The sequence below is a fragment of the Capra hircus genome, chromosome 5 (assembly GCF_001704415.2).
Source record: "Capra hircus breed San Clemente chromosome 5, ASM170441v1, whole genome shotgun sequence".
NCBI classification, from domain to species: Eukaryota; Metazoa; Chordata; class Mammalia; order Artiodactyla; family Bovidae; genus Capra; species Capra hircus.
Genome location: NC_030812.1, coordinates 76,763,696 through 76,777,461, shown reverse-complemented (window position 1 = coordinate 76,777,461; position 13,766 = coordinate 76,763,696). Strand labels below are relative to the sequence as shown.

General features: G+C 39.0%; 1 protein-coding gene across 2 annotated transcripts in view; it reads right to left on the bottom strand.

The window, feature by feature from the left end:
• Positions 1-13,766, bottom strand: part of AMN1 (antagonist of mitotic exit network 1 homolog) — a 77,289-nt gene that overhangs the window by 37,509 nt on the left and 26,014 nt on the right. For both annotated transcript variants that reach the window (XM_018048340.1, XM_018048341.1), the window contains exons 2-3: positions 2,917-3,049; positions 1,294-1,438 (exon numbers count right to left, since the gene is read on the bottom strand). In XM_018048340.1, coding sequence (XP_017903829.1) covers positions 1,294-1,438; positions 2,917-3,049 — 278 coding nt within the window. The remainder of the gene's footprint in view (positions 1-1,293; positions 1,439-2,916; positions 3,050-13,766) is intronic.

Sequence of the window (13,766 nt, the reverse complement as noted above, 5' to 3'; positions counted from 1 at the left end):
CTGCCACTCGGAAGGTCAATACTCAAGAGACAAGAGTTGGTGGAAATCTTAAAGTTGCTTTAGTCAGGAAGCTGGCAAACTGGGAAGATGGTAGACTGACGTCCTTAAGAGCATCTCCAAGTTGCCAGTTGGGAGATAAAGGTTCTAAAGCATATGTGAGGGAGGGGGCTGCAAGGTACACAAGCAGTTCATACACAGTTCTCAGATTGGTTGGAATCAAGGTGAAGTTTCAAACATCACCAGTCTTCTGGTTTCAACTGGTCTGGGGTCTACATGCTTGCAGTCAGCAGTTTTCATCTGGTCTGCTTCCTGTGAAAACAACTTAGGAGTGTGTGTTAGATCCTTATAGCTTTCAGAGAACTGGGCGTTTGGTGATTTTGCTATGTGACTTGGCTTATAGTCTAAATTATTTCAGCTTCCCTGCCAATGTCCTTGAAGTTGGTATCTGGAATTAAGCAAGCAAGATTAGTTCTTTCTTAGTCAATTAGTCATTGTCTAAAACTGTTTTGAGGCATGCTTAGGTTAGCAGGAGTAGAAAATACATGTTTCAAGTTTTGTGCAGCTCAAAATGGGGCAACTTGAAAATACACATTTCAAGTTTTGTGCAGTTCAAAATGAGGCAGTTCTGGCTACAAAACTATGTGTTATACAGGCTGATAGGAGAGAACCTAGTAAATATTTGCTAACGATTTAACTTTCTGTTGTAATATTACAACAAAAAAGTCTTAACAAAGTTATGAACTGGTCATTTCTTATTTCACTATACTAGGCAAATATTTAAAATATTTATCTAGCCATGTTTATTTTAAATATGTTTAAAATTTAAATAGTGACAACGTATTTCCTAACTTTCAGCACTGATTATAAGCAAGAATTCTAATTAGGATTCTCTAGCTTATTTTGAATATTTTTATTGATAAATATAGTTTCTATTTCTTTGACACCTTCATACTGTTCATGGGGTTCTCAGAACTGACTCATTGGAAAAGACCCTGATGCTGGGAAAGATTGAAGGCGGGAAGAGAAGGGGATGACTGAGGATGGGGTGGTTGGATGGCATCACCGACTCAATGGACATGAGTTTGAGCAAGCTCTGGGAGCTGGTGAGGGACAGGGAAGCCTGGAGCGCTGTATTCCATGGGGTAGCAAAGAGTTGGACACGACTGAGCAACTGAACTGACTGACTGACATCTTCATACTATCTTTTAACATATCTTCCCCTTCTCTGCTCCAAAACTATGGTGAATAGTTCTCTACCAATTTGTTCGTAATTGGTAGTGTTAATAAACATACCTTTTGAAGTTATGGAAATTCTGTTTTCTTTTGAGGAATTTAAATTTAATTTCTTCAGTTTTCTGCAGTTACATAGGTGCAGGAGAGCAGTATCTGAAATATCACAGCTTCGTAGATCTAGAGTTTGGACTTCAGGATGTAAAATCTATAATACATACATTATTTTGAAAAATTAAAATTTCCTACAGACATATATATTTATTCCATATTCAGTGTTTTGATGGTCATAACAGAGAAATGGCAGGTGAAAACTATAGCAAAGAATACAGAAATGCATTTGCGTGAAGACAGATACAAAAAGCAGAAAAAACCAAGTCTACTTCCAACTGAAGGTGCAGCTTATAGTGTCCTCAAAGTCTTGCTGGGACACAGAGCTCTACTGAGACAGTTGGTACAGAATAAGAACCCATTAGATATGGAAGCAGAACCAAGGTAGTGGGGTGCTTATCCTCTTCCAGTAGTTTCTGACTATCATGAGAGAGTCTAGCTATGTGCCTCTTTGCTCAGCAGGTACAAGTCTTTAATCTCTGTAGGCAGTGAGTGATGATAGTTGCAAACCCATTTTACAATTAAGAGAACTGAGGTTCAGTGTCAGAAATAGTGGCAAGGCTGGTATTTTTATTCAAGCCAGAAGCTTTACTATACATTCTCCCTTATAGAATTGTTAATTTTAGCTTAATTAGGGAAAAGGGCTTCCTAGGAAGCTCAGTTGGTAAAGATCTGCCTATAATGTGGGAGACCTGGGTTCAGTCCCTGGATACGGAAGATCCCTTGGAGAAGGGCATGGCAACCCACTCAGTATTCTTGCTTGGAGAATCCCATGGACAGAGGAGTCTAGTGGGCTGCAGTCCATGGGGGTTGCAAAGAGTCAGACATGACTGAGCAACTAACATATATAAAGGGAAAGGGAGTAAGTATAAGTTAGATGGAGTGAGGTGGCCAGAAGAAGAATGAGAAGAGTTTAGAAGAATGATTTTTAACTGATTGTTATCCTTGAATGGATAAAATCAATCTAGTAGGCTATGATCAACATTTTTTAATTGAAATAAGACATACTAGAATAAAATAGAAAATATCCAAGTGTACTGCACACTGTACAGTTACACGTAGGTGTGGTTTGTGTCCTAGAGTCACAACGTAACATTCATATTTCTTCTTGTGGGTCTTTTTTTCCATTCATTTTTTCGCTCTGCATTTTAATTTTTTCCAGATTTATTAAGGTATACTTAACCAAAACGTTTAACATTTCTTGAAAACAGGTAGTTCATGGATGTTGGTACCATGAAGACAAGGGGAATAACTGGAACAGTGGGAGAAGATTTTTAATTTTTATTTTGTTTTTTGGCTGCTCAGCATGTGGGATCTTAGCTCCCCAACCAGGAATGAAATCTGCACCCCCTGCATCGGAAGCATTGAGTCTTAACCTCTGGACCCCCAGGGAAGTCAATGGGAGATTATTTTAGAAGCTATTACACAAGGACATTATGGTTATCTGGAGAAAAAAAGAACTTTAGTATATTCTAAAATTACTCATCCTAATATAAAACATTGTTCCAAAAATCTGAAACGATAGCTCAACAGTAAAATATAATAAGCTTGCTTTACAGTTGTATATCTTCTTACCTCACTTATGTTTGAATCTGTTATCTGCCCCTGCACGCTCATAATTTTGATGAGTCTATCTTTTATGTTGGGTGGCAAAGGCTTAATGTCTGTGATATATCTAGAAATATTCTTCATGAAGCACCAAAGGCATCTGAAATACAAATACAATATGGTAAATTACACTATACAGGTATTGACTCCTAATATTTGTTTAATGCATTTGTTAGCACTTAGTTCTTTCATAAACAAGAAAGAAAAAATGACTGCACATTTTATATGAATATTTACAACTTAAGCTTGGTAAGATTCAAAAGCCTCAGTTATGAACAAGTTGCCCTTTTCCTCTACAACTTTTTCTCAGCATCCATCACTTACTAAAATGCATTCTGAATGACACAGAATCTTTCTTAAGTCAGTCTCTCCAATTCCTAAGATACACAGTTACTACCAAGCTTTTATTCACATACATTCCTAAGTAAACATTAAACTAGGGCCTATTAATTGACAAATTTTATGTGTTAATCCAACAAACTTGCTTTCACTATTTTTCCTAAAAATTGTACAGGTATAAGAACCAAGACAAAACTGTAACCACAAAGATTCCATAAATAGTACAAATCAGAGATAATAAACTTAGTGCCAGTATTATATATCACAGTCATTAAGGCAGGCAACAACCAAGACCCGTACAACCAACATGCTTCATATTAATATGTGGCCTGAAAGTCCAACTATCTGAGATACTTGTATGTTAAATAAATACAAATCTTTCTTAGTTTCTGCCTACAAATACTTTCACATATACACACTTGAATTTTGTTAGTGTGGTCTTTTTCTTTTTCTTTTCTTCTTTTGGTTGCCTCTGCCTTTCTTTCTCCTATCTTTCCCCCTTCCATTAGTTTAGTTCCTCATGCTATTCCTTGTATATTCTTATTTTTCCTCTGTGCTTGTACACACACACACACACACACACACACACATTCACTCACACATGTATCTATGTTCTCACACATACTTTTAAAAGTTAGGGTGGGGGTGGGGAGAGATTACTGTTTCTTAGAATGGCATCAGTGTATACTCACTTTTCTACAAACTCTTTCATTTAATAATAATTCTTTAAAGCATCAAGTATAGTTTTAATTCTCCTTTAGTGGCTAAATATTGTATTTCATAGTGTAGATGACTTAGTCATCCCCTATTGAGGAGCACTCTACTGTTTCTAGGGTATAACATATGTTGTCAGATTATTTTCTTCATATTTCCATCAGCAGTGTTGGAGAGTTCCTTTTCCTCTACATCGCTAAGCAATATATGTTATTGTTCATTTTATTTATTTATTTTTCCATTTATTTTCATTATGTCCATTTCCCAATCTCATCCCCCGGCTCTAGGAAATCATTTTAATGTCTAATGTGTATCCTTTTGTTGTATGTATCCTTTTAACATGATTGTTCTATGGATGTATTTCTAATTTGTGCGTGTGGTATTTGTCATAGATTTGTTTAGTTTTTCACTGAGCACTATTTTTCTTACTCTTAAATGTTGACAGATATCATGGGCGAAAACTAGTATCTCATTACTAATTTAATTCTTATTTCTCTAATTGCTAGTAAGTTTAACATCTTTTTATAAAGTTGCTGGCTATCTAGATATTCTTTCCTCAAAATAATCTATTCATATCTTTTATCTATTTTGCTATGTTTTTTACTTAAATTTATGAGCTATTTTTGTGGTCAAATACATGACTGATTTTGTATGTGCTCTATAAATATTCGGAAAATGTGTATTTTCTATCTGAGAGTGGTAATGTTCTCTTTCTGTGTTTTATATATGCGTGCCTAAATATCTCTTTCCATGTATGTACATGTATGTGCACATAAATATATTATGTGTGTTAGTGTTAATCTCTCAGTCGTGTCCAACACTTTGCAACCCGATGGACTGTAGCCTACCAGACTCTTCAGTCCATGGGATTTTTCAGGGAAGAATACATTTCCTTCTGCAAGGGATCTTCCCAACCCATGGATTGAACCCAGGCCTCCGGTATTATAGACAGGTTCTTTACCATCTGAGCCACTGTGTATGTGATTATTCATTGATTAGTATCATTTAATTCTTCTATGTTCTTATTCTTTCTATTAAATCTGTAGAATTCTTAGTTTGCAATACTTGTACTTTTTAAAAAATAGTTATTTATTTGGCTGTGCTGGGTCTTAGTTGCATCATGTGGGATCTTAGTTCCCTGACCAGGGATGGAAGCCATGCTGCTTGCAGTAAGAACATGGAGTCTTAACCACTGGACCACAGGGAAGTCCCTTACCTTTCATTTTTTGCTTAAAAATTCTCTTGTAATTGATTTTTATAACTGTCAAGAGTTGCGCAGAATCTGAGAGTTGATCCTACTTACCAGTTTATGAGTTAGCTTTATTATCATTTTATGAATGCTGGCAGAAGAATGCTGGGTCAGTGAAAAACGACTTTATTACTCAGGATAAGAGCAGTAGCCAGGGAACTTCCCAGGATTCTTCCGTGGTTAAGAATCTGCCTGCCAATGCAGGGGACTGGGGTTCGAACCCTGGTCCAGGAACTAAGAACCCACATGCTGCTAAGCAACTTAACCCCATACTTCACAACCACAAGCCTGTGCACCCTAGAGCTTGTGCTCCACAACAGGAGAAGCCACAGCAATGAGCAGAGTAACCCCTGGTCGCTGCAACTAGAGAAATCCCATGGGCAGCAACAAAGACCCAGCTCAGTCAAAAATAAATAAATTAAAAAAAAGAAAAAGAGTAGTAGCTGGAGCTTCATGTTTGTGTTGGTTATCCATGCCCCAGGTCCTACAGTATAATGTAGGAAAGTCAGTCCAGATAGATGTTTACTCATGTAGTGGGTTGTATTACAAGACAGAAGCACTGAGCTTGAGGGGGTTCACCATTTTTATAGCAACCGGAAGCAAGACTGCTGTTTTTGGAAGGAGAAAATACTTCATCTCTCAAGGCTGTTTACTACAAATGCAACCTTGAGAAATGGCCTAGGTAATCAAGGCCCTGCATTCTTGGTATACCCAGCAAGAATGTGCAGGTCCATGGTGTTGCCTCTTCCAACAATCCACCCCAGTAAGTTCTCGGCTTAATTCAAATATTCATGGAAGTATGCCATTCTATCAGCTACTTTAATTTGACCAACAGAGGCTAAAACCTAATCTGTTCAATTTGTCTCTTAAAGCACTTAATTAAAGCTATTATCAATAGCCAACTCATTGGAAAAGACCCTGATCCAAGGAAATACTGAAAGCAAAGGAGAAAGGGATGGCAGAGGATGAGGTAGTTAGATAGCATCACTGACTCAATGGACATGAAACTGGGCAAACTGTCAGAGATAGTGGAGGACAGAGGAGCCTGGTGTGCTACAGTCCACAGGGTCACAAAGAGTTGGATATATGACTTAGTGAGTGAACAACTATCAATGTCATGGTCTTTATAGACTGGGACCTGGGGACTGGAGACCACGAAAAGAGGGACGCAGGGGACCCAAGTCTCGAGTGAAACAAGGGTGCTTTATTTGTGGCAGAGTGTGCTTATATATCCCCATACAAGGAAGCTTTAGGCAGCAAAAATGAAGTTGAGCAAAAACAGAACCAGGTGAATAACAATCGTCACAGGGCCAAAAGACAATCCATATCTGAGTAACAGGGACGTGACTGAATAGTTTAAAGTAAAAGGTCACTGAAGGGAATCCATGTATGTGCTCTGTCTCATGATCTCAGTCCTAAGAACTGCGTGCAGCTCTGTTCATTTGTTTTCCAGGAACTGATAAGGAACAGAGGGCCCTTGAGAAACAGCACACAAAGGAAGAAAACAATTCCTTTAAGTTGATTCCTTAAAGTTGAATGTCCCCTGACATATCAGTAGTACTCCAAGTAGCAGGATAAGGCCAACCTGCAGTAACAACCTCAAAAGTAACCGCTGGGCCCCAGATTCAGCTAACTGTGAAAAAGTGTGGCGTGGGGGAAGGTTAACCAGTAGGTGTTATTTTCAACACACAGGATGTGGTCAAAGTCCAGTCTATCACCTCTTATGAAAGATACAAGGGAATCTAGGTGGTTATTTCAATGACTACATTTTTCTTTCTTAGGGCTTTTAATTTTTTAAAATTTATCTGTTATTTTATCTATATTCATCTCTTAAGAATAACTGTTCCTTTGTTTTGGAACATTTCCAATATATTTGTTTTAAAATATCTTTCAGGTTATTCTACTGTCCGAAGTTAATAAAGTGTCAATTGTCCTATTTTCTGTTGAGTCTCTTTCATGCTATTTTGTTCTTTAGGTACTTTGTAAATTTTGACTGTTAATGCTTCTTTGGCAGAAGTAGTTTTGCGTGAGAATCCTGTGTTCTTGGTGTTGTGAAAGCAAACCTCATGGTGAAAGTCTGAGTTTTCCTCCACTTAAGGACACTGTCTTTGTCTGGTTGAATTGCAATAACAAAATGCCATAGATTGGATAGATCTGTTAGACAAAAGAACTTTAATTTTCACAGTTCTGGATGCTAGAAGGCTAAGATCAAAGTACCAGCATGGTTGAGTTAGGGCTCTCTTCCTGACTCACAGCTGGCACCTTCTCTATGTGTCCTCTTATGGTAGAAGGGGCTAGGGATTTCTCTGGAGCTTCTTTGTAAAGACACTAATCCAATTTGTAAGATTTTGAAATGGAGCAGGACCCTGTCATCCTAACCCCTACCCCATGTCCTCTGTCTGCTTTTTGTCTGTGGAAAACTTTAGTCAAAGAGAAAGTTTAATCAGAGAAGTGAGAAATGTGGAAAACAAAGAAAAACAGTCAAAAGAGACCAAATAATAATGTAGGCATTAAGCATAGTCAAGGACCTTTAGTTCTTTCTCAAGGCTACAGATAATATTCTGAGCCATATCCTGTGAACTGTTTTATAGATATTAAAACACAGGGGTGAAGAAGTTAACTACATAATGACCAGACTGTACCCATGAAATGAGCTGTCACAGTTCCTAGAACTGGCCTCAAAGAAACGGTAACAAATGGATTTTGGAACTGAAGATTAACCGTACATAAAACAACCAATTAAAACCAATTAAAAGACACTTGCTCCTTGGAAGAAAAGCTATGACAAACCTGCTGCTGCTGCTGCTGCTAAGTCGCTTCAGTCGTGTCTGATTCTGCGACCCCATAGACGGCAGCCCACCATGCTCTCCTGTCCCTGGGATTCTCCAGGCAAGAACACTGGAGTGGGTTGCCATTTCCTTCTCCAATGCATGAAAGTGAAAAGTGAAACTGAAGTCGCTCAGTCGTGTCCGATTCTTAGCAGCCCCATGGACTGCAACCTACCAGGCTCCTCTGTCCATAGGATTTTCCAGGCAAGAGTACTGGAGTGGGATGCCATTGCCTTCTCCAATGACAAACCTAGACAACATATTAAAAAGCAGAGATATTACTTTGCCAACTAAGGTCCATATATTCAAAGCTATGTTTTTTCAGGAGTCACGTATGGATGTGAGAATTGGACCATAAAGAAAGTTGAGTGCCAAAGAATTGATGCTTTTGAACTGTGGTGCTGGAGAAGACTCTTGAGAGTCCCTTGGGCTACAAGAAGGTCCAACCAGTCTATCCAAAAGGAAATCAGTCCTGAATATTCATTGGAAGGACTGATGCTGAAGCTGAAACTCTGATACTTTGACCACCTGATGTAAAGAATTGACTTATTAGAGAAGACCCTGATACTGGGAAAGATTGAAGGCAGGAGGAGAAGGGGACAACAGAGAATGAGATGATTAGATGGCATCACTGACTCGATGGACATGAATTTGAGCAAGCTTCAGGAGTTGGTGATGGACAGGGAAGCCTGGCATGCTGCAGTCCATGGGGTCACAAGAGTCAGACATGACTGAGCGACTGGACTGAACTGAACTGAAAACAACCAAGATGACACTGGTCAGACCACTAATGACCAATTTGAGGATGACTGTCAGAGATGACTTCCGTTTCTCCGTGTAGCATCCCCCAGTCCTGACTCTGTGTATAAAAGCTCTTACTCTCTGCTTCTTGGGGTGGGGAGTTGGCCTTTGGACATATGTTCAACCTCCCCACCAGTTGCCAGCATCTGAAATAAAGCAAACGTTTCTTTTCACCAACCCGGCCTGCTTACTGGATTTTGGGTGGTGAGCAGCCAGACCCCACACTTTTTGGTAACAGCTCCACCCTCATGATTTAAACACCTCCCAAAGGCTCCAGTTACTAAAGGCATCACCTTTATGGGTAGGATTGCAACATATGATACAAAAACATTTAGACCATAATAGGGCCTAATGAATATTAACAAATTCCAAAGCATAGTTAAATGGTATTTTTCCATCTGAGGATATTAATAGTGAAAATTCAGACCATATACCTGTGCATAATAAAGGCATGAGACACTAGGTTTTAAACAGGAATTCTAGTTTTGACTGGGATTTTATATCCTTGCCATCAATGTAGGCTGCTCTTGGAAGAGTGTGACTTGAAGAGAGGTGACTGCAGAGTCAGCAGAGGTAGATTCTGAAGGTGGGCAGAAAGTCCTTCCTTGAAGGGTGATCTGGGTAACACATCTCCATGGATATCACTCTCACTTACCAAAACTATGTATCATTAGGTTTGTACATTTTAAGTAATTCATATTTAATAGACTGCAAGGAATAAGACTCATTGAAAAAGACTGATGCTGGGAGGGATTGGGGGCAGGAGGAGAAGGGGACGACAGGATGAGATGGCTTGGATGGCATCACCGACTTGATGGACGTGAGTTTGAGTGAACTCCAGGAGTTGGTGATGGACAGGGAGGCCTGGCGTGCTGTGATTCATGGGGTCGCAAAGAGTCGGACATGACTGAGCAACTGAATTGAACTGAAGGAATAAGAAGGGTGACAAGTTTAGACATTCTCAGCTCTCATTCTCTTCAACTCTGTTATGATGTTGAAATCAGATGCTCTACCATTAACAGAAATTTATGTCATTTATTCTAAAAGTTAAAAGCTTAGCAAAAAAGGATCATTTGTGGAGTAACTGCTTTATTAAGATATAACTGACATAACAGTGGGTTTTAGTGATTCTACAGAGTTGTGCATCCATCTACTGCTGCTACTGAGTCGCTTCAGTCGTGTCCAACTCTGTAAGACCCCATACAGCAGCCCATCAGGCTGGAAAAGACCCTGATGCTGGGAAAGACTGAAATCAGGAGGAGAAGGGGATGACAGAGGATGAGATGGTTGGATGGCATCACTGTCTCGATGGATATGAGTTTGAGCAAGCTCTGGGAGTTGGTGATGGACAGGGAAGCCTGGTGTGATGCAGTCCATGGGGTCGCAGTCAAACACGACTGACTGAACTGAACTGACACAAAGAAATGAAAATAATAATTTGAAAAGTTATTTCCACTACCATGTTCATTGCAACTTTATTTACAATATTAAGATATGGAAATAACCTAAGTGTCCATCAATGAATAAATGTATAAAATAATATGTGGCATATATACAATAGAATATCACTCAGTCATAAAAAAGAATTATATCCTGTCATTTGCAGCAACATGGATAGACCTAGAGAGCATTATAGTAAGTGAGATGTCAGACAGAGAAAGTCAGATACCATATGACTTCTCTTATTTGTGGAGTATGAAAACAAAACAAAACAGAAAACCTAAACAAAAGTTCATAGATGCAGAAAACAGACTGGTGGTTCTTGGAGGTGGAGGCTAGGGGTAGGGGTTGGGGAGAAATAGCTGAACTGTTTGGCTTTTTTTAGTTTAAATAAATTGAATTAAAACTTTTAAAAATTATATTTCTAACTGCTATTTGTTATTTCAACTGGATGTTCTGATTAATTTTCCTGATAAGACACTCCTCCATAATTATCTAACGATATCACAATATTCCTGGTCAACAAAGTTAAAAACTTCAGAGTAATTTTTAACTTCTGTCTTTCTTTGTTCCTTTTATTCAAAACTGTTCACCATATCTCAGAGCCAGAGGCAGTGCTATTAAAATGCTGGCCCAGTGAAGAGATTATGAACTTAGGCAAGATGTAAACCAAGCAGTTTACATCATGGAGAAGTCCCATTCCTCTGGACTAAACAGTGCACTTAGTATCAGCTGACTGCTATTCTGGATCAAGTTCCTTACCTTGTTAGAAGGTAACAAAAACCAAGGTAACTCCAGAAATAGCTTGCTGAACAACTACTCTGAACATATTTTGACTCCAAAAGGTTACAAAGTATTATCTGAAAATATGGGCCTTAACATGGGAAACAATACTCCAATATGACAATGAAGGTCATGTAGTCAGTCTTTTTGTTTTAATTCAAAGTTTTGGATAATTTTTCTTCATATGTTCTCTTTTCATCTTTTTTCACTAAGCTCTATGTTTTCAAGTTCCATCCAAGTGAACACATACACATCTATTCTTTACTCTCCTAGCAACTGCATACTGGCACCTCTACCAGTGATGGACATTCCAACTCTCTTTTACCAGAATGAATTTTGCAATGACCATCATCACATATGTCTCTCAGTTTGGGCTCTTTCTACCCCTTTCCAAAATTTTAAAACAGTTTCCTGTCCCCTTATTCTTAGCTGCTCCCTAATTCGACTCTCTCTCTGCTCCCAGCATAGTTCCAAAACCTTCAATAACTTCCCACTGCTACATAAATTAAACACTCATTTCATTCTCGTGGCCAACATTCTGCTCCTAATTACCTGGCTTTATGTCTTACTATTCCACTACTGTATTTTCCAGCCAGACAGAAATACTACGTACTGTCTTCTCACATATTTCTAACTTTCCTGTTTGTCAGACTTTGTTCTTTTTACTTTCTCTTGAATGTACTTCCATTTGTTAATCCCTCTTTTTGTCATTACTCCACCTATATTATAGTTATCTATATACTTGTGCTAGTCCCATAAGACTATACCTCTTTCATGCTAGTTATTTCCAACCATCATTGGCATAGTGGTTCATATGCCACGTGTGTTTTTTAAATGCATACTTAACTGAATCTGTTGCTGTTCAGTCATTCAGTTATGTCTGATTCTTTGCAAGCCCATGAACTGCAGCATGCCAGGCTTCCCTGTCCTTCATTATCTCCACTATGAATACTTTGGGTTGATTTCCTTTAGGAGTGACTGGTTTGATGACCTTTTTGTCAAAGGCACTCTCAAGGGTCTTCCCCAGCACCATAGTTCTAAAGCATCAATTCTCTGGTGCTCACCCTTCTTTATGGTCCAACTCTCACATCCATATATGAACATGGGAAAAACCATAGCTTTGACTATACGGACATTTGTCAGCAAAGTGGTATCTCTGCTTTTTAATATGCTGTCTATATTTGTCATAGCTTTTCTTCCAAGGAGCAAGCATCTTTTAATTTCATGGCTGCAGTCACCGTCCACAGTGATTTTGGAACCCAAGAAAGTATAGTCTGTCATTGCTTCCACTGTTTTCCCATCTACCTGCCATGAAGTGATGTGACTGGGGGCTTCCTTGGTGGCTCAGCAGTAAAGAATCCATTTGCAATGCAGGAGCTGCAAGAGATATGGGTTCGATCCTTGGCTGGGTTCGATCCCCTGGAGGAGGGTACAGCAACCTACTCCAATATTCTTGCCTGGAGAATCCGGTGGACAAAAGACCCTGACAGGCTACAGTCCATAGGGTCACAAAGAGTCAGACATGACTGAAGCAACTTAGCTGTATGCACAATGGGACTGGATGCCATGATCTTAGTTTTTTGAATGTTGAGTTTTAAGCCAGCTTTTTCACTCTCCTCTTTCACCTTCAAGAGATTCTTTAGTTCTTCACTTTCTGCCATTAGGATAGTGTCATCTGCATATCTGAGGTTATTGATATTTCTTCCCATAATCGTGATTCCAGCTTGTGCTTCATCCAGCTTGGCATTTCAATGATGTACTCTCCACATCAGTTAAATGAGCACAGTGACTACAGCCTTGACATACTCATTTGGCAATTTTGAAACAGTCTGTTGTCCCATGTCCAGTTCTAGCTGTTGCTTCTTGTCCTGCATACAAGTTTCTTGGAGGCAGGTAAGGTGATCTGGTATTTCTATCTCTTTAAGAATTTTCCACAGTTTGTTGTGATCCACAGAGTCAAAGGTTTTGGTGTAGTCAGTGAAGCAGAAGTAAATATTTTTCTGGAACCCTCTTGCTTTTTCTATGATCCAAAAGATGTTTGGCAATTTGATCTCTGGTTCCTCTGCCTTTTCTAAATATAACTTGTACATCTGGAAGTTCTCAGTGCACATGCTGTTGAAGCCTAGTTTGAAGGATTTTGAGCATTACCTTGCTAGCATGTGAAATGAGTGTAACTGTGGCGTAGTTTGAACATTCTTTGGCATTGCCTTTCTTTGAGATTGGAATGAAAACTGACCTATTCTAGTCCTGTGGTGACTTTTGAGTTTTTCCCAAATTTGCTGGCATATTGAGTGCAGCACTTTCACAGCATCATCTTTTAGGAACTGAAATATCTCAGCTGGAATTCCATCATCCCCACTAGCTTTGTTTGCAGTAATGCTTCCTAAAGCCCACTTGACTTCTTACTCCAGGATGTCTGACTGTAGGTAGTGACCACACCATTGTGGTTATCCATGTTGTTAAGACCTTTTTTGTATAGTTCTTTTGTGTATTCTTATACCTCTTTTTAATCTTTTCTGCTTCTGTGAGGTCATTGCTGTTTCTCTCCTTTATTGTGCCCATCTTTGCATGAAAGTTTCCCTTGGTATCTCTGGTTTTCTTGAAGAGATCTCTAGTCTTTCCCATTCTAGTGTTTTCCTCTATTTCTTTGCATTCACTGTTCA